Raw genomic sequence first — 24,888 nt, forward strand, 5'->3', positions numbered from 1 at the left:
GAGCAGAGAGATGGGCTTAATGGGAGGTTATGTCAATCATTAACTAAACATTAACCACACACGCACGCACACACACACACACACACACACACACACACACACACACACACCGGACATCTGATATGGGCCATCTGTCATTTGGATGCTATAATGCAACATTCAGCCGTCACACGTTTACCATTCATTATATTTACTGTTCCTTATGTTAAATGTTTAATGTCATTTAAATGAACGCTGGTGTTTTCCTTTTATCCAGCTCTCGGATTAGGAGGCAGTGTTTGAATGTTTTGGATTTCAGACAATAAATTGATGCCCTGACAATAAACTGCCCTTTTCCATTCCCAGTTCAAACTGATCCATTCATTCAAAAGCAGCACAGTTACGTAGAGTAACATATAGTGGCCAAACTCATGAATGCACCACAAATTGTTACAGATAACAATCCCTGACCAATTTTTTCCATTGGCTATTTTATTAAATTGTCCGCTTAAACAATGTTTATGAGACATTGAAGTTTCTACTATAGACTCTTCAAACACAAATGCTTTACAATTGAAGTGTACATGTGAGCCAAGAGTAATACAAGTAAAACAAAACCACAAATCACCAATAATCACATTGTCTGAAAATCAAACACATTATGTCCTACAATTAAAAGTAATTTGTACCTCTGTGGCATTTGGATCTCTTTGTCACTGAATATGTCATGTCTGCCTTCTGAAGTGAAATCACTAATGTTAAAGCCGAAGTTTGATGTACATTTCTTTATACCTTTGGTCCTTCCGGCAGATTATTCCCTTAACATTGTTTTTGTCTCCTTGGTAAGTCCCTTTCACTCTTTATTATCATCTCAAAAAACATCTAATTTCGGTGTCATCACCTTACAAGAGACCTTATTTTAAAGCCTGCCCAACATGCCACTCTTTACCTGAAAGCCTATTTGCCTCTGCTTTAAGCTCCAGTCAATATTTGTTTAAAGCCAGAGGAAGGGAAAGCTCACACTCCTCAGTATCCTGGTTACTTTGCCCTGACTGTCCCAACTGGTCCTGCTGCTGCTACACCCTTCCTACCAGCTCCAGGAGCTGTACAGTGTATTAGCAAGCAGCTAACTTGTTTAGGATTCATGGCAGCTTAGACAGCTGTTTTTTTCTGTACAAATTAGTCTGAATGTATATATTCAGTCAACTCACAATTTGAAACAGTATGGAAAAGATGGAAAAATATTACATTGGATGCTATGTAGTGATATTGGCCATCTTTAAAATAACCCTGACAATTGACCCCTGTCAGTGTCAATTTTCAAAGCAACATTACAAAACGATATGATACAACTTTATTGTCAGTTAACACTGAAATTCATTTTGCGTTCCCGAGCAGCTCCGCTCAAAAGAAAAGTACAAACCGAGTTAAACAACAATTACACATATAGTACAACGATGGAAACACATCAACGGCCATGACAAAGAACATTAGACAACTGAAGAACTTTGAAAGAGGCCAGATACTTTCCATCAAAACTTGTGTAGCAGTGCTTACATTGGCGATCCAGTCCTTTTTTTTCTGTATGTGATATATATTTCCACTGAAAACCTTTTGATTATATTGTTACTTTCATTTCTTTAGGACACACACAGGAAAGGTCCCTGGAGCCCATGTTGGCCAGATGATGCAAAAATCAGAAACATGCAATATACTGTAAATACATTATTGTAATGTATAATGTAATTACATTATATTAACTTACCTATATACATTTTTCGCGAGTTTTGTCAGCTAAATGTGAACAGAGAAAGCATACACACAAATAATAGCATATAATGTATACATCAAAAGAGGCAACAAATTGTTGTTTTAAGCACTTAATGTTATGTGTTATTTCCTATTTGATTAATATTGTCATTCTGTTTATCCATATTATAATTCTACTACCGCTACATGTATTGCATGTCTGTCTGAGCCCTCCTCTGTTGCTCTACCTGAGGTTTCTTCCTTTTCCTACATCAAGGTTGCAATGATGACAGAAGGTGTTCTATGTATAAAAAGCCTTCTAATACATATGTGTGATTTTGGGCAAAATAAATTAAATTGACTTGACCACCAGGAAACCCCAAAGGTTGCATTCTCTTATTTAAAGACTGGTGCTGCCCCGGCTGTGACCCTATGAACAAGGCCACACTGTTTGTATCTATACAGCAGGAACATAATTAAATTTTTTGTGCCTGTCAATTGGTTTGCTGCTATCTGTAAATGGTAAAGAGAGGGCTTTCCAGAGGCTGTGTGTGTGTGTGTGTGTGTGTGTGTGTGTGTGTGTGTGTCTGTGTGTGTGTCTGAGTGTGTGTGTGTGTGTGTGTGTGTGTGTGTGTGTGTGTGTGTGTGTGTGCTCTGCCTTTAGGCTGTGTGCTGTTTCCTCTGACAGTTACCGATAATCAAGAGTCATGCAAATGCTCTAGGCCTTTACCCTCTCCTGATTGGCTAGTCCTTACCTTTGCTCTCTGACTTTCTGATGACATGAAGTATGGAGTGCTACTGGAATAAAGTGATAAGTTAACATTTGAGATCTTAGAATAATTATCTCAATAAGCTGTAATGTATTCTATATTAGAAACAAAAATAAGAGTATGACAAATAGCAATCAGGGTAACAAGCTGATTATATTTTTGGAAATCAGTAGAAAAAAATGAATGGCAAAGATTCTTGCTTTGTCTGACTCTCTCAAGCAAAAATAATCTCTCTTGTGTAGCCTTTGTTCTGTCTGTTTGTACACCTAACGTCCAACTGCAGTTTGTGTGCGCCTGGCATCACAATTCAATACTGATTGTCTTTCTATGTGCCTGTCTACCTCAACAGTGATAACTCATGGACACTAGCACAGAAAATGTTATAATCTACATATTTCTCTATGGTTTTTCTGCAGGTAAATCCAGCTGCTTGGGTGTCCGCGTATAGGGATCAGTGGGGACAAGTGGAGGCGGAGGGCCTACGAGCAGATGTCCTGCTTGCATCATCCTCACCTGGATTAGTCTCCACGGTAACCTTCCATCTGAAGGAGGGCATTTATTCAGTGCAATCTGTATGTCATTGTGTGTGTGCATGTGTGTCAGCGTGCAGATATAAAAACAGTCACGTGTGTGTGTGCTTGCATGCAAACACGTTAATGTGTATGTGCAGGTGCATTCACTCACTATTCAAATAGTTTGGACTCACACTGACCCAGAAAACAAAATCTCTTAACACACTTCCTGCCCTCCAACCAATCTATACAAGTACAACAAAATTACCTTTCATTGTTTTAAAATGTTCAAGTGCCAGAAAGTTGGTTTTAAATATTAAGCTATACATGTGTATTGTTACTGGGAGTAAAAAGACGATGAAAAACTTTTCACACAGATGTATTGGGAGATGAGACAGCCGTTTGGCAACTGCTAAACAGCAAAAAACAAATTGACTACTGAGCGCAGTGCACTGTCTTGTGTGAAAGTGTAAGCTTCCATTTAAATTTGCATGCACTCTATGGGTTGGATAATAAATAAAAACATCAAAAGTTGTTTAATTTTGATGTAATTTATGAGATGATGGCGTCATTTTAGTCTCAAATCCTACGGAGCCCCTAAAGGGACATGGGGATGTTTTTTTTCTCGTGCTCACAAGAATATTCTCTACACGTTTTTTAGGCTACAACATTTTTTGTCACATACAGCAAACATCTCCTCACTATCCGCTAGCTGCCTGTCCCCTGAACACACTGTAAAAAAAACGCAGTCTCTGAAGACAGCCCAGGCTCCACAAACACCAACAAAAACAAACTGTGCCAACCTGCACCACCAAACATAACAAACAGTCTTCCAGCATTCCAGCCAATAACCGACAAGAAGGATTTGGGGGTGGGAGTTGGGGGGTTAGTGCGCGGAAGGGAGGGGGAGGGGATGAGATGAAGAGGAGGGAGGGGCGTGCTAGCCTCTGTTTTGTTTGACAATACTTTGAACGTCAACAAGAAGTGACATCACCCAACATCGCTTAGAGCGCCTTTAACTCTCTCAAGTTCCTGTCTTCCTGAAGGTGTATTTTTAACTCATGCTTGAAGCGTTAACTTCAGCTGCACCTTCAATGTAAGCAAAGATATTGAGGGCCTGTAAACACAGATACTTACCTACATCATCACACACCTGTGCACAGACAGAAAACAATGTCAGCCTGACAGCAGTAGAGCAGTCCTCCTTCATGAACTTGGCATAATGGGAGCGCTTGAGACTTAGAAGAATGTCTTATCATACAGCTGGTGCGTCTCCCATTTATCTATGGAGACACAGAGTTGAAGTACTCCTCTGCCTGAGACAGGTTATGAGGTTATGTTGGACACTGACCATGAATGAGTTCGGAGTACCACTGTCTCAATAGCATGAGTTCTTAAGCTGGAAATTCCACCACAAGAACGTGACCCAAGGATCAATGGTTAATAACAATTCTAATATTCTGTGACTGTTACACGACCATGCAGTGCAATCAGATAATGGATCCCAGTACATGGCTGCTTGGCAAACCATTAAAAAAAGCCATCAGTAATTATGTTTTGCTGTTGATTTCCTGACTCAAATGTAGAGATAGACCTTTTACCTGCTGTAGGCATAAACCCATCTAGACGCAGAAAAAGGTAAATTACTTTTTCTGGTGGATCACAAGTCTGCCCCATAAAAAAAGATGCACACACGTTTTCTTCAACTTTTGATCCTGTACCTGCTTCCTCAGTGATATGAAATAAGTGACCAATAGAATGAATGTTTTTTTTTTTTAAATACAAGATAAGGATTCAAAGTAGAACTGTACTCTGGCTCTTTAATGGACTATACTGTCCCTGACACATGCAAATCCCCCAGCTGTATTTAACAGGGAAATGAACTGTGCATGTGTGTGTGTGTGTGTGTGTGTGTGTGTGTGTGTGTGTGTGTGTGTAAGCGTGCGTGCATGTGTGTGTGTACATAAGCGTACAGATCTACAGCTGATCCATCTTATCAGACCTGGTAAAGAAAGATGAAAGACCTTTGTATGTGTGCTATTACCTGAAGCCTGCCCTGAACTACTTGGTGTGTCTACATACATAAAAACATGTGTGTGTGTGTGTGTGTGTGTGTGTGTGTGTTTGCGTGTTTGTGTGTGTGTGTGTGTGTGTGTGTGTGTGTGTGTGTGTGTGTGTGTGGACTTTGTGGGTTGATGCATGTCTCACACAAATACACACAAATACTCACACAACATCTGTGTCTATATACGTAAGCCTGTCTTTTCACCTGCCTATCACCTGTTGTGTTGGGGCAAGCCTCTGGTGACACAAACACACACACACACACACACACACACACACACACACACACACACACACGCATGCATGCACACACACACACACACACACACACACACACACACATACACATGAAAAGAGTCACACGTGTAGCGACAACAACAATGAATGGGTTAACAGAGGACAATGAGAAAGCTGTTTGTACAAGTAACCAGCTCACACATGTACACAGGTGGACACAAACACACACACACACACACACACACACACACACACACACACACACACACACACACACACACACACACACACACACACACAAAGTCTTTCACTGTATATAACTGTGGCTGAATTGTTGTTTTTGACATTAGATACATCCATCTAAACTGTTCTTGTTAGTAATTGCTGTGCTGGCTGATGTGTATGTATTATTATATTATTGCTTGTACTATGCCAATAAAATGAACCATTATTTTACTGCAAACAGAGAAGGCCAGTTTTACAAGTCTCTGCCAACCTGCATGTAATACATCTCTTAGCCACTAGATGTCACCAATGATGAAGGAAAATACACCTCTCAAATCCTTGTTCTTGACCTAACACTGGTGTAACTGGTGTATTTAAAAATTACAACACAAAAATGTGACAACAAAAGAATGTGTGTATATTATGGTTTACCAGTGTTCAGTCAGTTGTCAGTGCACACCAACGTCATCACATGTGCAAATAAAATGTTTCTTTTTGTTTGGTTCCTGAATATATTATATAATATATTATAGGAATGAAAATATGTATTGTATTAACAGGAATTTGGCTTTAAAAAAACAATACCAATGACAATAAATGAATGAGCACACAAAAGAACAATTGAACACATGACTGTGAGATGGTTTTCATTCCTGGTGTGTGATCTTTCTCAGTAGCTGTTTGCGGAAATGTAAGAATGAAGGCAACTCCATTAACAAATGTAGGATCGGTAGAAACTGACACCAAAATTCAATTTAAATTTGACTCACAGGTCTATAAATACATTGACTAACACTGTACATTTAACTTATTAATGTTACTCATGTTTTCTGAAGCTTTGAAGGACGTAACTATTTGAAATACGAGAGGAAAATATACCTGTAATTGATATGGTTCACTGTATGGGAATGAAGGTGAAAAAGCTTAATAAAAAAAAAGATAATATATTTCCTTTGGTGTGTTGTTTTTTTTTATTTCAGATATGTTCACCATCTCTATTAAGCCTGTATTTTATATGTTACACAGCCCTTAATTTAATATTTATTTTACATATAATATTTATAATTTAAATATCATGATAACTCTCCCTGAAAGACTATTATTTCCTATTTCTTATAATACAATATTTTTCTTTTCATTTTTATATTAACAATGTATGACCACAGCACCGATGTAGTTGGCTACCAAAGCTATAGGGCACACCAATATTTTTCTTGTGAGCATATACTCTAACATAGGCTACTCCTACCTATATGAGCCTTATGACATTGTGTAGCACACTGTATATTTGGAGGAATGATGCTCCTCATTTCTATAGCCAAAACTATATGTTTCACAGCCATAAATGTGGGTATGCAAAGTGCAGTATAGACCAGGTTTCCCTATCAGTGCTAGTCAGGAAGTACTACTATACTGTAGCTTTTTACTATATTGTTTCATGCAGTAGACTCTTTCCACATCAACCATTGGAAAAGAGGAAGATGAGGATGCCCTCAAGATGAAATTGGCACCTGTCCTTGTACTCTCTGTGTGACATGCCTTGTGCCCTTTCCTCACCCCCGGTTTAGGATCCAGTTTACCTTGAGCAGAGAGGGAGGTAGAGAAAGAGAGAGAGGGGGGATCAGCTCCCAGAATGTGTCTATTATCCTGCCACACCAATCAAACTGTTGTGTCAGTGCGTTGCCATTGTATAGTCCTGGGTCGGTCCGCTACTGACCTTGGCTGCCATATTGATGACTAAGTTAGTTTGGGGCTCTGAGGACAATGGTGCTCTGGAGCCTCCACAAAGCGCGAGGCTAATGCCCCCCTTTCAGCTGGCCCTCTCAGCTGCTGAGTGTGCAAGGCTGCTGGGCAAATGGAGTGGCGTAGGACCAGGGGGCCTGGCCCTATAAAAACACCGGCGAGGGTCTCTCCCCCGACATTGATTACACTGGATCTGTCCCACCTCAGTACCGTCTGTAAGTATATCAACACACCTGCCTCAGACTCCGCTAAGAAACTGCAATCAGGGGACAGCTATGTGTACTGGGGTGGAGCCTGACTGCCACCAATATGCTGCCCACATTTATAGATAGACAGCTATGGATGCACTTTGAATGAGACTTGATTTGCTAAGAAGTTTAAACATGGAAGCCACTTCATAGTGCTGCTTTTAGGGTAGAATGGTTGATATTTCAGCAGTCCTTTTAACAGGGAAAGCTGGCAAGATGATGCCTTACGGGTATGCTTGTGCTGGGCCTGTAGACATCATACAAACATTTTGTCAAACCGGTAATGTGCTATTTTTTTTAAAATTTAAAAATCAAAGAAATTTGGCTTAGTTGGGTTAGCAACTCTGGTTAGAAATTCTGTGAGTAAAAGACAGCATGCATGCTTTCAAGCTATCTCTAACAGATATGTGGTTTGCTGTTGTGGCATGTAACAGTAGTTGTACACAGTACAATTAATGGGCAGGAGACTGTGCTATTCTTGACTGAATATCTTCAATGGAAACAGAGACAAATCTGAACTGTGAAGAAATGGAAACATGATGAATGAGTAGAATGTTGTGACACCTCTGGAAAGTGACCTTAACAGATATTTCTTTCCAGAGTAAAGGTGCAATAATATACTCTAAATAGAAAGGCACTGGGGCAGCTTTTTCTTTTTACCCTCATCAACTGTTACTTTTCATCAAGCTCAAATACAAAGATTGTAGTTGTGAGTTGATTTAGATAAATGCCTGCATCAGCTTATTGGGTTAAAAGTCTGATTTCCTGTATTTGTTTCTATTTAAATGTTTTTTATTCACTCACTTTTCCTTGGTCTCGTTAACACTATACCTACACAGGACATGAGTCATAGGTCTTGTTGTGATTTTTCTAATAACACTGACAGTTTTTTTCAAACCCTCTACCTTTGTCAAAGAGTAACCCCTAAGGGAGAAATAGCAGCCATGAACACTCAACAGATGGAGCAGATGGGCCAGTTCAAGATCACAGTCTGGGAGGAGGAGAACTTCCAGGGAAAGCGCTGTGAGTTCATGCTGGAGTGCCAGAACATCATGGAGAGGGGCTTCAACAAGATCCGCTCCATCAAGGTCGAGAATGGACCGTAAGTCCACACCGTTGGTGTTCTTTCCTTTCTGCTCTCTCCATCTATTTAGTTCTTCATTTTCCATACATCATGGAAATCACTTCCCTTTCACCTCGTGATCTCTTCTGGATTTTTTTTTTTTATCAGTGATTTGCCCATTTCTGTTTCTCCTTCAGTAAGAGATTCATTTTACAATGTTGGTACATATTAAAGTTCTGACATCTTTGCGATAAGGGCAGATTTGAGTCAATGATTTGCTAGAATCTGGTCTTCCTCAAATATCTTATTAAATACACAATGCTGCTTAAAAAAAGAGCATTTTTTTCATAATTTATTAATTAATTTGCAATTCTAATTTTATCTGCTTGAAAACGTCAGCCTAAAACACAGACGACTCAAAGACTGACTCTACTCAACAACAAGTAGAAAAGGCAGAATAACAGAAACCATAAATTACAGCCTACTGTGTTAGATTGCATTGCTACTTGGCGTGTATCGTTTTCATGTGTGTGCATGCACGCATCCAAGTGTGTCCCTGTTGTGTGATATGAGTTGGCTGTGTGCAGCTGGCGGCTCTGAGCCAGAATGGCTGACTGACTGACTGACGATCAGATAAGAAGCCCTGGGTGCAGCAGCGTTAGCAGCAGCAGTATTTCATGTTTGCTTTGTGCTCCCAGTGACAAAAGAAACTGCATGTTGCTTTCGCTCCAGGCCATTCTGTGGGCGTTGGACTCTATTGTATAACGAAAATGACAGTTTCAGTGTCAAAACTTTGCATTTAGTGGTTCATTATTGTGTTGTGTTTGTATTCTATTAATTTATTTTCGTATTATCTGCTCCTTTAACCTAAAAATGTCGATCCTCTTCCTTCCTTCTTTCTTTTTCCCTCTTTCCCCTTCCTTGTCTCTCTCCGCCTCACCTTTCCACTGTCTAGTTGGGTGGGTTATGAGTACCCAGAGTTCCAGGGACAGCAGTTTATCCTGGAGAAGGGAGACTACCCTCGCTACGAGGCCTGGAGTGGAAACAGCAGCTACAGAACCGAGCACATGCTTTCCTTCAGACCCATCAAGTGCGCTGTAAGTTACCACATCCTTCCATTCATCCTTTTTCTCTTCTTAGCCTCTGTCGACTGCTATAAGTGGCATATTAACCTGCTCCGTCTCTTCCTCTGCAGAACCACAGTGACAGCAAGGTGACCCTGTACGAGTGTGAGGACTTCCAGGGCCGTAAATTTGAGATGTGCGATGACTACCCCTCCCTACAGGCCATGGGCTGGTGCAGCAAGGAGGTTCCCTCCATCAAAGTCAACTCAGGAGCGTAAGTTATACATCTTCCTCTCAGTTTTTTTTTCCCTCTTTTGTGTCTATCTCTTTCTCCTGTTTTTCTCTTTTGCAAAAAAACAAAAACAGCTATATAAACTCTGTTTGGGACAGGCTCTCTCATACAACTGCAAACAGCCCTGCAGTTTCACTGAATCTGCTGAAATAATATTGATCTAACTGTTTAAATGGTAAATTGTATTCTGTTATCTGTCTTTGACTCACCCCCGCCCCCCCTCTCTCTCTCTACAGCTGGGTTGCCTACCAGTTCCCTGGTTACCGTGGCTACCAGTACATCCTGGAGAGAGACAGACACCAAGGCGAGTACAGACACTACAACGAGTACAGCACCCAGGCTCACACCAACCAGGTGCAGTCTATTCGTAGGATCCAGCACTAAGCCTTCATTCTGCCTGCCTGACCTAACCTGAAACAAAAAAACTCTCCCCTAACCCCTTCCTCAACTTGAACCCCCGGACACACCGCTGTCACAGAACAGTAGATGGACAAACTCTTTCTATCACTCTGTGGCTCTGCATGTATGGATATCTAAGTACCTACTTCTTCTACCATGCTAAAACATGTTCTTGAAATAGGAAATAAAGGCTTTTCTTCAAAACTAGAGACTGTTTGTCGGTATTCCTTTTTCTTTTTACAATGAAAATGATCACCATGAATAAATACATCACAATCTAATTGGCTACATTAAGCTGTCAATCATGTTGCACCTTGGTTATGACAGTCATGACACAGGTGTACAAGCATTGCAAAATCAGAGCCCCTCATAGAGCAGGCTGTTATCTGAGATAGTTTTTGCTTTTTATTTATTTAAAGGACATATTTAGCCTTGTAGTTAACATATATAGAAAGATTTGACTCAAATCTCTCTGTTAGGCTTGAGAATGTATAACATTGTTCTTGTTAGATTGTATTCTTATTTCCAATAAACAAGAGCACATGATCACATTGTTCTATTATTTATTCTCTGACTGTTACAATCACAATTTGCCAAAACGACCAGTAAAGCAAGGAGCTGTAAGAAAAAGCAACAGATAATCTGGTTGGCCATTATGGAACCACTGTTTGTCTAACTGCCAATCAATTACTCAACCAACACATTATGCATTAAAGTAAAACATTTAATACGAATCTACTTTTGAAAATAGAATCGATTCAAACTCAAGTTCTCTTGGTTCTCCAAGGGCTCACAAAGACACAGGAACTCCAGATGGCCCATAGTGTCGGCACTAAGGTGCACAACAGTGACTAACGTTTCGATGTAAGCACGTAATCTTTCTAGTGATTGATGAAAAGTAAACTTTAGACTATACGGTATAGTTCTGAACCCAGTTTGAATATTCAACATATCAAATGACTGTTTTGCCCTCAGACAAACTGTAAAGACATATTACGTCAAACAAAGGCACATATGTTCACAACAAAGTTTGGAAGCTGTGTGACATAAACCACCAACTTGACTCTCAACTGTCATATTCATGAAACACACTTAATTATGTATTGCTACTTACTACTGTATCGTTGCCAGCCTGTGAAAACCATGTATGTCCAAAACAAATCAAAATACATGCATTACCAAACAGGTCTGTTCTCACCTTTATGGCAACGAATTTGTGAGTAAGCCCAATGTTGTTGTTTTTTGTGTCAAAGGTATAACATTTAAACTCATTAAGTTTAGCTAAGAAGTTTCACCAAATTTGTAGGTAAATGGTTTCAATGATTTCAGTGAATATTTTTACGATTGATTAAGCTAAGTGAAGAGTGCTGTACGAAAACCTGGAAATGAGTTAGCATTTTTGCACTTCTGGTTCCCCTGTCTTGAAGTCAATGTTTTTTTTTGTATGGGTTTTTGTTCAGATGCCTAAAAAATAAGGCCTGTGGTTAACACAAGCTTGAGAGATTTTGTCTTAAAAAAGGTGGTTGCTACCAAGTGGCTAAATGAGAGGTTGCTGGTGGACATTAAACATCACCCTCAGCTTAGTGCTAGTGACGTTGAAGTCATGCGACCGTGGTGTTCATTTATAGCCTAACGTTTTTTTACTTCGCTTTTTACTCCTTCTAGAGTTGCAGTTACACTTCTAGAATCATGAAAGTGGTTAAATTGTGAAGATTATCTTGCTGAACAAAATGTATGTGTCATAAACTTTTTATGACAGAGATTTGTCAGAGTTTAGGCTATTTTCTGCAATAGACCAAAATCCATTGGAAAAATCCCATTGGCTTTTTGTCGAGGGAACCAGGGCGATGCTAACTTCCGGGTTGGCCTAGAAAAAAATCCTTATTATATCTTTACAAATCACAAAGGTGGTGACGTAAATGTAGCAGAGAGACACAGACCAGTCAGGTAAGGATTTCTAAGCTGAAACTACTGAAACCTAACATCAAAAAGAGGCCCTCAGTATTCTGAACACTGAATAAACAAGAAAGGACCATAAAGATTTATATCATTTCTGAAAATAAAAAACATAAACTCTCATTCACACACAACAAACCTGGTTCATATATTTTGATGATTTATTTCCACACAACTACCTTTTAAAAGTCTAGTAGCTCAGCATTTCTTTGTTTATTGTAATGTGGCTACATGATGTTTATCTTACAGTCACATGCCGGCATCCTGGAGTGTGTTTACCTCCACACACACTCCTCCTGTTGGTCCAGGACGTGGGATTCCGTGTTACACGCCCACAAGCCTGCACCGGCTCACTGTCCCACACCCAAAAAAACCAGGATCTTTTAATAAATGTGTAACTGTGCACACACACCTTTCTCAAATATACATTCCTCTGCAGACTGATTAAAGCAGCTGCACCGTGGCTTATAGAGGAGTGACACTTGAACAGTGTAAGCAGCAAACTCCTTGGCCACCCAGATCAGAGCACCAAGGTAAGTTTAAGGCTTTACAAAGGAACTTTGGATTGATTCTTGATGACAGCTAATATTTAATGAGGGTGGTTCGGTTGATTCCTTAACTAAAATGTATTACGGAAGGTTTTTAACATGATGTGTTAAACCGATGAAATCATGCTAGTCTGAATGTTTTTATCCATGTAGTCACACAATGACTACATGAGCCACTGTAAGGCTTACATTTAAACAACTATAGGCAAACCACCTGAAATACCCACTATTGAATTAGGATTTATGTTTATTAATGGGATTTATGCATTGTTTCATTTCAAGCACACCTCAGTTTTTCATGCAGACTATTCAACATCAGACATACATGAACTACATAGCCTAGATCAATAAGTAGCAACAACTTGATGTGATCATTTGTAATAAACAAAGAAACAGGACACATATGTATTTGTTTTTTTCTTTTTATCAGTGGATTTCTTGCCTTCCTCACTGACTGACTGGAGGTTACCCACCTATTTATCTCCCACTGCATCAGTGGATACAGTCTTGTTTTCGAGGCTTGTTTTAAGTTGCCTGCGACTCGTACTTGGACACAGGCAGCTAAAGCAAGTCTGGGACGCCAGAGACACACCTACAAAGCCCAGGCCTGAGGGAATGCTGCCATGTGAAGAATGAAAAATCCAGGAGGAAGGGAAATGGGAAATATACTATTTGCTAAATAATTCGACAATCGGTTACACATTTTCTCCTTTGGCTGAGAGGCAAAACCTAGAACCTATGTTGAAGTTAAATGCTGTAAACTTAACAGGACAAGTCTGATGGAATATGATTTTGCAAAGCCTCATTATGTAAGACAGGTACTTAAATATTTAACTATGTCATACAAATACTGTATAAAGCATGCAGTGTACTCGGTTACCTTTGTGTGTTTGCATTCGTGCTTTTCTGAGCTCAGTCCGGTGTCACATTATAGATCAAACGCTAAAATAGATTATGAATGATAAGCAGACAGTTTACTTTCAGCTCAGTCAACACAGATATGCAAAGTATGATTTGAATTAAATGGTCATGTGATTATTTCCTGTGGGTAAATGTATTGTAACATTTATTTCAAGGTACTATTTCTAGTTTAAAATGATTAAATAATTGTTTGTGAGTTTGGCAGAACTCTTTTTGAAACTTGAAACCATGATACCTTTTTCAAAATGTCCACCTTTTCCAAGGGAAAGCTGTAGGAGTCCATGTAATCTAGCAGAACTGAAAGTGAATTGTTTTTGATTCCTGCAGTAGCACTGATCAGCCTGTGTCCCTTCATGTCATGACCATAGACTGGATATTTTCTTTATATGACACCATTTTCAACAAGACAAAACAGATGCAAAACTACACAGGATGTGTCAATGTCAGTGTTCACTTTCTCCTTTAAGACATTTTTATTGTTGTTATTCTATTGGCATTTTTGCCATGATTAGATCACAATTAGTGGAATTATACAAGAAAACAAGAGAAAAAGGGCATGCAACAAATGTCCCAGAATTAAACCGAGGATGTTGCATTGCCTTTCACAAACTTTTATCATGCCAGGGTTTTTGTCACACTTATAAAATACATGAAGTTCCTCTTTACATGTATATGTGTTGCTTTTAAACTACCCAACATGCTTCAGAGCAGAGAAATAGATCATGACAACATAGTCCTGGATTAATCACATTGAAGACTATTAGAGAGAGCATGTGTTAAACTCATAGGGAATATCAATCAGTGTCTAACACTTATTCAAATGGAAATTAATCACACTGTGGTGCTGTTCCAACAGCCTCATACGTGTCTGGAATGTCAACATTATTTGCACCTAAATGTAATGTCTATGATATATATGTTGAGTTGTTCTATCCGGATATATCCACAGTTTAAATGATAATATTGATAATTTACAAAGGGCGTTAAGACTATATATACTCCAATAGCACATTATAATAAAGCTTCACACAGTCCACTGGCTCTGAAAAACACAAGAATTAGAAACATATGATAACGCCAGTGAGCATCAGAAGCAATGGTTTGAAAGTTACAACCTCATTACCCTCAGATAGAGGCTATATAACCTTAAACCCACAAACAGAAGGTTAGGGGGGGATGACATGTTCTGCTTTCTCGTGTGCACTGAAGCGTGCTTTTCAAGGTAAATATTCTTTCCCCAACATGAAATAGGTCTTTTTTGTTTGCCTAGAGGTAAAGAGGCGGAAAAGTGAGGAGGATCTGAACTGGTTTCCATGTCAAACACTTCAATTCACCATAGAAACGCAGATCTTAACGCGGAAACTTTATTAAACTGTGATGGTGGATTGATAAGGGCCAAATTTCTATCGGCCCCTTTTTTTATTGTGGGCACCAGGCGGGCTGACAGAGGTAAATTGCTCTTTTAATTAAAGCAATGCACTAGGGGAAATTGCTGTCTGAATATTGTCTCAGAGATGGGGGCCAGTGACAGTTGCCTGGAAACTTCAATCTGTCCACCCGCATTTATTCCAGATCACAGTTATGAGATAAAGTTTAATAAAAATCTTTTCCTCCGCCACCAACGAAATGAAATCCAACCCATTCTGAACAAGCGAACACAATGAGACAGGACTGCGGAGGAAACCTCATGTTCAACATGTATCTCTCAGGTTCGTCATTTTGTCCCGTGAAGAATTATAGAAAGAGGTGCTTATAATTCTTTAAATTGTGCCGGGTGTCGGTGTCACCGAGGCAGCGATGCTCAGTTACAGGGCACAGCATTGTTCAGCCGTTTCAATCTCAAAGCCCGTCTGCTCTTTTGTCGGAAATCGGAAATCCTTTTTCCTGGACGCGTTTCCTGGCTTCCCGGAGAGGACACCGCCAAGACGACATGCTTCTTGCATCAGACTGCGACTGGACGAGGATACAATTAGGATTTTTAATCAATTTTACCTTTAGTATAGATTTTTTCAATTGTTTAACATTTCAATTTAGTTTTAACCGTATACGCACCGGCCTGGTCAATTTTTCAGCATCTTTTTCAACAATGTTTAATTTCTGAAACAACACCTGATGAAATATACTCCCCCCCCCCCCTCCCCTGAAAACAGACTTTATATTATATTTATATTCATTCGCCTGGTTTTCATTGTTCCACCTTGGTCTTGCGTGTTAAAGGATATGCAATTAATTTCTAGAATATTATGGACATGAGTGAATTTGTTTCTTAACTCAGCAAAGCGAGATTAGAATAAAAGAGTATCCTAAACTGCTTCCTCAAACATGTATCATTTATAGACGATATGAATAGATGACAGGATGTACAGACAGCTGGTAATGCTGACAATGTGTTTGTTTTGATTTCAGATCCGACAGAAAATCTGTCGAAGGAAAGCAAAGGGACATCTTGGGGTCCAATAAACACAGGAGTGCAAAAAGGTAAGAGAATAAACTGCCTGGACACTGTAATACATATCGTTGTATCACTATGTAGGGCGAAGGTATTTCATATTAATTAGCTTATTATGAAAGGAATGAAGTCTTAACACAATATTCGATGACGAAATAATAGTACAAGAAATAATAAAAAAGCTGAGTGGTGGTCGTATTATTAAACATTGAAGAAAAGCCTCGGAGGGAAACCTTTTGGCAAGAGTATAATAAAACTGACCTGCGAAAAATAAAAATAAAATTCGAAGGAATAATTTGATGAATCTATAAAGTTATCACGTATGAACAAAAAAAAAAAATCCCTAATTATTATAGCAGGATAAACGCTCATTTTCATTTGTGTTTTTGTTCTAAGTCTAATTGATATGTAAAACCACAGCTTTCTGAATCCATGCTCTCAGTTTGCAGCTGCATTATGTTTGTTGGTCACATATGATTTGTTTTCAATTAATCGAGTCATTCGTGTCGCTCCATTACGGGCCTTGCACCCCAAAATTATTTTGTCTCAAAATGTATCTCATCCATCCCTATAGGCTCGAAAGTGAAACGTAAAAAAAGAAGAAATGAACTAAATCGAATAGCCTACATAATACATGATAGAATAAAAAAATAAAAGGCCAGAATCCTTCTGCCGTTCGTCCACAGCTCATTGGTACTGATTTCATTACACTGTGACAGAGTGCTAATAGACTTAAACGGACATTAACAGCTCTCAAAGCAGATGCGAAGGACAAAACAGAGCAGTTTATTACGTTTAAAAAAAAAAAAAAAAAAAATATATATATAAATTACTATAAAAAATATCTGGCAAAATATATATTTTTTAAAATGTAAATGACATGTTGACTAACCACTATGAGCACCTACATTATATTTAAAATGATGAATGAATAAATTCAAGAATTCCATGTTTAAAAATACACTTGGGTGATATAATTTACACCTATGAGCTATCCATGGAAAAATGAATCGGCTCAAGATGTACAGTTTTAATTCAAAGCATATACATGTACATTAACGTGTCTGTAATTGCATATTTGCTTTACTTTTAGTCTGCAATTTTCCTTGAATAAACAAGATTGTGGCAAAATGTGCTGACAATATTATTAATATGGTTTGATACAAGTGATAAAAGGCCAAAGGGTCAAATCCCCCCCAAACGTTTTGCATTGCATTAATGCATATTTCCATGTGGTATCACAAAAAAAAAAAAAATTCTGGTTACGTTTAATTGATTTATGAATTGAGTTCATGTTCTAATCTTTACCATCAACTGAACGGTCCCCGTGTCCCCTGCAGGCAGCGGGCAGATCCAGCTGTGGCAGTTCCTGCTGGAGCTGCTCTCTGACAGCACCAACATGTCGTGCATCGCCTGGGAGGGCACCAACGGCGAGTTCAAGCTCATCGACCCGGACGAGGTGGCTCGGCGCTGGGGGGAGCGCAAAAGCAAACCCAACATGAACTACGACAAGCTGAGCCGGGCTCTGCGCTACTATTACGACAAAAACATCATGACCAAAGTCCACGGCAAGCGCTACGCCTACAAGTTTGATTTCCACGGCTTGGCGCAGGTGTGCCAGCCGTCCACCACGGAGCAGGCCATCTACAAGTTTCAGGGGAACTTCTCCCCGATTCCCTTCACCGGGCTTTCCAAACTGAACCTTGTGGCTCCCGGCGTGGGGCCGTCGGGTTTCTCCTACTGGCCTGGTTCCCCTCCGGCGGCTCTGTATCACAGCCACAGCCTGCAGCCGCCGGGGCCCTTCGGCACCGTGTCTCCGTCCCACATCAGCTGCGTCAACAACATCAATAGCCTGACCAACATCAATAATCATTACAACTGACTCTTAATGCATCTTTTAGGCCAACTGGAGATATATAGTCACCGCAGGTAATACAGCAACGAACGAAGAGAGGTGACAAAGAGCACCGACAGCTCGGTTTTGGTAATTTCCAGGTGAATATATGCTATAATATTGATTTGGTTAGAAAATATGTTTTTAGATATTGACACGTAACGATTGTTTCAACAGCATAGGCTACATTTCATCGTGTGAATATGGAGCTGCAGTCATGCTGCTGAAACCACGGCTGTATGTAAGCAAGACGTCTAAAAACGTGTAGCCTACATAAACAAACATCATTTAGTCCTTTTAACCTTTAAACCAAGACATATTTCACGAGCGAGTTATTTGGCCTAAATCAACCAATGGCCGCCTATAAAATTACGCACAGTGATTTGAACTTTTACGCGCGGTATTTCAATAATATTTAGATAACTAATAAGGCAAATAGGCTACCCCAAATATGAAATGTCCTAATTTCAGCAACGATCTGTGACATTAAACCGGAAATCAACAATTTCTGTGTGGGGAGGGAGGTTTTCGAAATGAACAATGTATAGAACATTATTTAAAAAAAAAAAAAAAAAAGATAAAATACGGATTGCCAGTTTTGTACCTATCAGCTCTTTTCTGTTCCTTTGCTGTCTCTCATCCTGCCTCCTTGAGTCCTGTGGTTGTTTTTACATACAGGTGGGTGTATTTGCACCAACTTGGGAGCAAATCACCAGTTATTTTTGGACTGTTGGCGCCATCTCGTGGTTATAGAATGGCCTAGTTGGACTTCAAGATTTTTATTTTTATTTTACTAAATATCACCACTTGAAAACCACCTGAAATATATTGTCACTTTAATCACTGGTTGCTTAGAAATCCGATTACGCATAGCCATTTCTGTACAAGAAAATAAAACTTGCAATAAAAATAAAACCAGTACAGAGATACACGGTTGTCATTCGTGTGAAATAGGCTCTGACGTGAACAGTTACTAAAACTGTGAATTCATGAACTACTCTGTAAATACTGTAGTGTAGAGAAAGGCTCGCTGCTTTTTAGTGATTTTGGATTGAATTACATTGTATTCATCCACACATCTTCTTGCTGTAAAACAGCTGTAACAATACAAAAAAAACACCCAATGAAGTAAATAAAAACAGACTGTAATAAATAAAGGTCTTCGTCAGTATGTGTTTGAATCATGTGTTGATTGCCCTTTCTTTCAGTCTAAACACCAGTGTGTGCCACATTACCATCCATGCTCACACTAATTTTGCTGACAGAGTTCTTGCTGTCTCAAGTGTTTTCACAAAACGAGTATTTTCAAATGGATTTGCATTCATACTCTTTATTGTAATACATAAACTGGTGATGATGAAGATGATAATGAAAAATAGTTCCACGACAAGATTTGAAACCACAGAAATGTTCACTCATGGTGGACACAGTATTATGAAGTGTTGGAGTGTTGAAGCGAGCCGTTGATTTGCCAGCAGATTCAGCCCAAATGATCTACCAACAATGCCGAGAATTTACAAAACAACAAAACCTACACCATTATTTTTTTTAAGGTCAGCTGTAAATTTGTACCTGGCCTAACAGAATTAAAGTGACTCGTTTTGTTTACCAATGCATGCAGAAAAAATATATAATAATGCGCCAATCATACATTCAACATTTAATACTTTTAATATAAAAGGTCAACTTACACAGATGCAATGCAGATGTGGCTTAGCTTTGATGAAAAGGATGCATATTGAGATATTTGCCTTGGCATTGCTGAAGAACGTAATAGATTACAAGTGGAGGTAGGTAATGTGTCAGGAACAAATCCCAATCAGCTATAATATGTTGTCTAAATAAAATTAAATGTAACAATTACCATTCATTGTAAGATACTAGTGTATTTTGAAATGCCAGCATCATTGATCACTGCTCAATAAGATTGACTCATTAGACAACACATCTACAGTGCTAAAATACCAATTCAAACAACTTCATGTTTGCTGTATTACATGCGGATTTCATAAGTAGTCGTTATTTGTTATAATGTTGGCCAAACAGTATTTTGTATGACGTTGTTTGCTGATGTTGCTGCTGATGATATACTGTAGCATCGAGTGGTGAAAAATTGTGACAGTAGATCTTGTCAGCCACGCGGGGGCGTCATAACTCTTCCAACACTGTTTACATAACCAAGTGATAACAGAGTTGGTCTAATACAGATCATAGAAGCATCTGCAAAAAGCAGATTAATCCCAAATATAATTTTATCAGTGTAATTCTACAGAGATTAAAGTATGTCTGGGCTATGAGAAGCCGCCTAGGCCAGAATTGAATACTTCACTTGCACATACATACTGGTACTAAACACTTGCACATACACTATTTTACCAAATTAGTTGACTTTACTAGAAATTTGCGTGGAAACCCGTTGACTTAAACAGTCTTAGTTTTTACACAAGGTGAAACTTAACAGGTCAAGTTGTATTAACAGAGCGGTAACTTGATGCAGTAGACAAATCAAGTTTACATTAGTAGTCATTACTAAAAATCATTAGTAAACATCAATTATTTTTTTTCTGGAGTCGTGTTGTCTAAAATAAGCATGTTAAGTTAAAGCTTTAGTGTGTAACTTTTTGATATTAATGAACGTCTGTTACATTCAAGCCATTGCTGAGTCATTGTCATTACCAGAAACTACGCACTATAGCTTTACACATGCAAAGAAAAAGAATAAATATAAAAAACCAAGCTACTTATCAATACTAAAGAAACCTTTCTTTATGTAAATATTGTTTTTTATTTATGACAACATAACTCAAAAAATGATGTATTAAATACATTAGTTCCAAAAGTATAGAAATTCCCAGTGTATTGCAGTGCATTGAAAGTTTCACTTAGGAAACAGAGCTACTAGTTCCTAGTATGGGTCTGTCACAGCTCAGACCCCATCAGTCCCCACCCGGTCTCGGTCATGGTGCAACAATAAATGTAGATAAACATGAACACTAAATCAACCATACAAAACTAAAACCCAGATAACATAAATGCACACCCAACATTAGCAGAACATTATAAAAACACTTTAACTAGAACAGAAACCGTTCAAAACATATTTTTTATTTATTTCATCATTTATTTTTTATTTGCCTTTGCATCGTTTCAGCGCAGAACAGTTGAAATGACCCCGCCCTTCCCACACAGAAACTTATTATATTGGCATGTAGTGCTTGAGTAAAAATCAGTCAGCAATAATTTAGGTCTCAGTTAAACCCATTCTCATTCGGTCATACATTACATAAGGTTTGTCAAACATCAGTTTTTTCAAACATACATTTTGTCAGGGATTCAGTGGGAGGACCTGCCTTCCGGAAGTATATTTACCTATTAAGTCCCTGACACACCAACCCGATAATCGGCCGTCGGACAGTCTGGTGAGGTCAGTGACTCGAGTCTGTTTGGTGTGTTCCGTGCCGTCGTCCGTCTGAGGAGCTGTCAGCCTTCATTTTGGCCGACCTGACACGTTGCGTCGGATGGTGGGCAGTCGGACTCCATGACCAATCTGATTGGTGGAGTGCTGACCCGGAAATGACGAGCGGGATTAGTGTGACTAACGCCTCTCAAAATCTGACGAAAATCTTTTAAACTGACCTTTGTCGATCTGAAATGAAGACAGATTCAGCAACTGCATGGCCTATTTCTCGCTTAAAATGTTTTCAGAAACACGTTTCGGTGAACTATTTTAGTAAAATATGAGATCGTATTCTGAACAAGCCGCCATGACAGTCTGGCTTTGAATTTCCGGAGAAACCAGAACCACGTGACACATTCATCCAATCAGCTGCCGTCGGCAGTCGGCATCGCTTGGGTGTGTTCCGAAGCACTTTTTTTGGCCAACTCAGGAGGCAGTCAGTCCCGACTGCCTTTTCTGCTGAAGGTCAGCCGTCCAGTTGGTGTGTCACCGGCTTTATAAATCCCGCTTTCAAGGTTTCTTCTTATGATATACCTGGTAATGAGAATGGGTTAGACAGTTTTGACGTAGCAACAGAAACAGGAATTTTCTGTGTGTTTGTGAATGAAAGAGGAAAGGAAAAGAGAGTGGGTCCTTCATTCACAACAGCTTTTGTGTATGTGTCCTGCACACCGATGGGAAAGACTTGGGGTCGCTATTGACAACTGAACCGCTCTCTCTCTCTCTCTCTCTCTCTCTCTCTCTCTCTCTCTCTCTCTCTTTCTGTTTATTTCTTACTGTGTATGTGTGTGTGTGTGTGAGAGAGAAAGAGAGAGAGAGAGATATAGAGAGAGAGAGGGAGAGAGAGATAGAGAGAGAGGGAGAGAGAGGGAGAGAGAGAGAGAGGGAGGGGGAGAGAGAGAGAGAGAGAGAGAGAGAGAGAGAGAGAGAGAGAGAGAGAGAGAGAGAAAGAGAGAGTGTGAAAAACCGACAGGTGTGTATATGTTGCTCACCCCAGGTAAACTTCTTATATGGTGCTTCTTAGGATAACAGTGGGAACTCCCCAGGGATTAGGCCTGGCAAACTCGATTCCTTTTAAAGATTCGGGTTATTCTGATTCACTCACTAAACTGATCTGGGTTGTGCGAGTCACTTGAGTCACTTGAGTCACTTGAGTCACTTGAGTCAGTATTGATCTATAGGCGAGCTTGCAATGTTTCGAACTGTCTGCTCGACCTAATTGCATTTTAACATACTACATTTATACACCAAACCTACAGTAGCCTAGGTAGGCTATGTGCAGAACATTGTATGTTATTTCAGAAGTGAAAGAATGGCTTTTGTTGTTGATTTGCTTTACCCTGAGCTCGAGGAGAGACCTCACTCGCTCGTCTGAATCAGATCCACTCATGACAATGTAGCCGGCTGAATCGCGGGAGTCAACTCACGAGTCATCGACAACTCATGAGTTGTATGCGAGGCAAGGCGATCCGAGGCAAGCTTGCAATGTTTCCGGCTCTGAGGTCTGCGGGTCGGGAAGTTCCTATAACCTGTCTCGGACTGTCTCTCTGCTGACTCAGTCACTTGAGTTGACTGATCCGACTTAATGATACTAGAGACTCGCAACTCGTGAGTTAATTTAAAGAGTCAGGTTAAAGATCCGTGTGAATCACGACTCAAACAGGTTTACCAGGGATTCAGCCACTTCCACAACAGTGTAATTGTCACTGTCTTGTCTTCCAACTGCCCTGCCACTAATCTGCTGTGCCTATTGTTGCTGCTAAGCACTCATCCTCTCTCTTCTTGCGTCACAAACTAGGTGGGTGTTTACGCTGCAAGCCACAGGATTAACAGTGTGACTGTAGAGGACTGAGGAGCTGCAAGAAAACACGAGGAGGAGTAGAGGGAAAGAAGAGAAGTGCTGCTAAGTAAAATGAATAAGATATTAAAGCTGCAAGCAGCGATGGATGGGCCCTCGCGCATCTGTGCGAGTCAGGGTTACTGGCGGTCGCTGCTCCTTGACCATTTGCGTGGCACTCAGACACTGCAAATCGTCACCAATGAAAAGGTAACTCTCTGCTGAGTTCAATGATACCTCACAAAAGACTCTACGTCATACAGTTCATTAGCTGTGACAGCGGGCGTGGCCAAAGTATAGGGGTCGGGGCAAACCTTTACCAATAAAAAAGGAAGTCTCTGCTGAGTTCATTGATATCTCACGTAAGACTCTACCTTAAACAGGTCACCAGTTAGGAAAGGGAGCGTGGTTTAAGCATAGGGGGGCGGGCCAAACCATCACCAATGAATAAGGAACTCTCTGCTGAGTTCAATGATACCTCACACAAGGGTCTACCTTAAACGGTTCAAATGTTATGAAAGGGGCGTGGCTTGAGTAAGTGGGCGTGGTTAAAGTATAGGGGCGGCTCAGTATCACATGTAGACCACACATTATAAGATTCATGTAAATCTGATGATGTTTGTCATATAAGGCGCATTCATTTCCTGTTGCCAGCGGGGGGCGCTAGGCCTGTAGATGTCCTCAGGCCTGGACCCTTGTCAATTGTGACAAATTTCGTGTAGATACAACGTACACTCAAGTTACAACAACTTCTTTGTTCATCGCTAAACACTCAAAATGGCCACCACGCCCCAAAAGTTTTTCTTTTAATAACTTTTCATCTTTAAGGTGTTGAGATGGTACAGAACAAATTTGAAGTCCATCGGATGAAATCTCTAGGAGGAGTTCGTTAAAGGGATATTTCACCGTTGGAAAGATGAATATATCTTTAAATTGGGTCACTTATGTAGTAGAAATGTGAAAAATGTTTAGAAATTGGTGGCTTCTAGGCCGAGAAAAGCCAGAAAATGTGTTTTTGGCTCATGTGGATGAAAGACACCAAATCCCAGAATGCACTTGCTTCGCTGCTTTAGCGTCTACTCCCAAGCCACGCCTACTGTTTACAGACAGACAGTGAGACAGTCAACTCAACTTTAGTGTGTTTTATTGTCATTTCAACCATATATACGAAACAACGTTTCACCATGGCTCAATTGGTTACACAATTAAAATATATAAAAACGACATACGAAACAGACTACATTTAGTGCACACACATGATATGCTCCGTAAAGTTCAGCTAACATATAGCTACTAGCATTAGCGCTTAGTGGGCTGTATCACCGAGTATATACAGCCGTAAATTTGCGTGGAATGTAGAATGGTCTGCATTTAACAGTCACAACATCCACCAGCAGTTAGCAGTTAGTTGGATACAAGCACCCTATTTCTGCACCAGGCAGTCCGTGTTAACACAGCCCACCTCGACTAGTTTTACCCGG

General features: G+C 39.7%; 2 protein-coding genes and 1 long non-coding RNA gene across 3 annotated transcripts; 2 read left to right on the forward strand and 1 right to left on the reverse strand.

Annotated features, from left to right (window-relative positions):
• Positions 1-186: 186 nt before the first annotated feature.
• LOC116037797 lies at positions 187-18,845 on the reverse strand. The gene is made up of 3 exons (XR_004101951.2): positions 18,718-18,845; positions 2,484-2,492; positions 187-199 (listed from the first exon to the last, which is right to left on the reverse strand). It is a non-coding gene; the product is annotated as an uncharacterized LOC116037797 (long non-coding RNA).
• On the forward strand, positions 7,251-10,554 carry cryba2b (crystallin, beta A2b). The gene is made up of 5 exons (XM_031281823.2): positions 7,251-7,494; positions 8,444-8,629; positions 9,546-9,687; positions 9,786-9,928; positions 10,183-10,554. The coding sequence occupies exons 2-5, from the start codon at positions 8,472-8,474 to the stop codon at positions 10,328-10,330; spliced, it is 591 nt and encodes a 196-aa protein (XP_031137683.1). The 5' UTR covers positions 7,251-7,494; positions 8,444-8,471; the 3' UTR covers positions 10,331-10,554.
• Positions 14,793-18,660, forward strand: fev (FEV transcription factor, ETS family member). Its single transcript, XM_031281822.1, has 3 exons — positions 14,793-15,479; positions 16,177-16,248; positions 17,560-18,660. The coding sequence occupies exons 1-3, from the start codon at positions 15,431-15,433 to the stop codon at positions 18,099-18,101; spliced, it is 663 nt and encodes a 220-aa protein (XP_031137682.1). The 5' UTR covers positions 14,793-15,430; the 3' UTR covers positions 18,102-18,660.
• Positions 18,846-24,888: the final 6,043 nt, after the last annotated feature.

The sequence above is a fragment of the Sander lucioperca genome, chromosome 8 (assembly GCF_008315115.2).
Source record: "Sander lucioperca isolate FBNREF2018 chromosome 8, SLUC_FBN_1.2, whole genome shotgun sequence".
Taxonomy (NCBI): domain Eukaryota; kingdom Metazoa; phylum Chordata; class Actinopteri; order Perciformes; family Percidae; genus Sander; species Sander lucioperca.

Bases quoted from the DNA above. Each gene is read 5' to 3' on its own strand.
- cryba2b (XM_031281823.2), top strand. From the start codon at position 8,472: ATGAACACTCAACAGATGGAGCAGATGGGCCAGTTCAAGATCACAGTC. The intron at 8,630-9,545 runs GTAAGTCCACAC...TCCACTGTCTAG, and splicing joins ATCAAGGTCGAGAATGGACC to TTGGGTGGGTTATGAGTACC. The intron at 9,688-9,785 runs GTAAGTTACCAC...CTTCCTCTGCAG, and splicing joins TCAGACCCATCAAGTGCGCT to AACCACAGTGACAGCAAGGT.
- fev (XM_031281822.1), top strand. From the start codon at position 15,431: ATGAGACAGGACTGCGGAGGAAACCTCATGTTCAACATGTATCTCTCA. The intron at 15,480-16,176 runs GTTCGTCATTTT...TTTTGATTTCAG, and splicing joins GTTCAACATGTATCTCTCAG to ATCCGACAGAAAATCTGTCG. The intron at 16,249-17,559 runs GTAAGAGAATAA...TGTCCCCTGCAG, and splicing joins AAACACAGGAGTGCAAAAAG to GCAGCGGGCAGATCCAGCTG.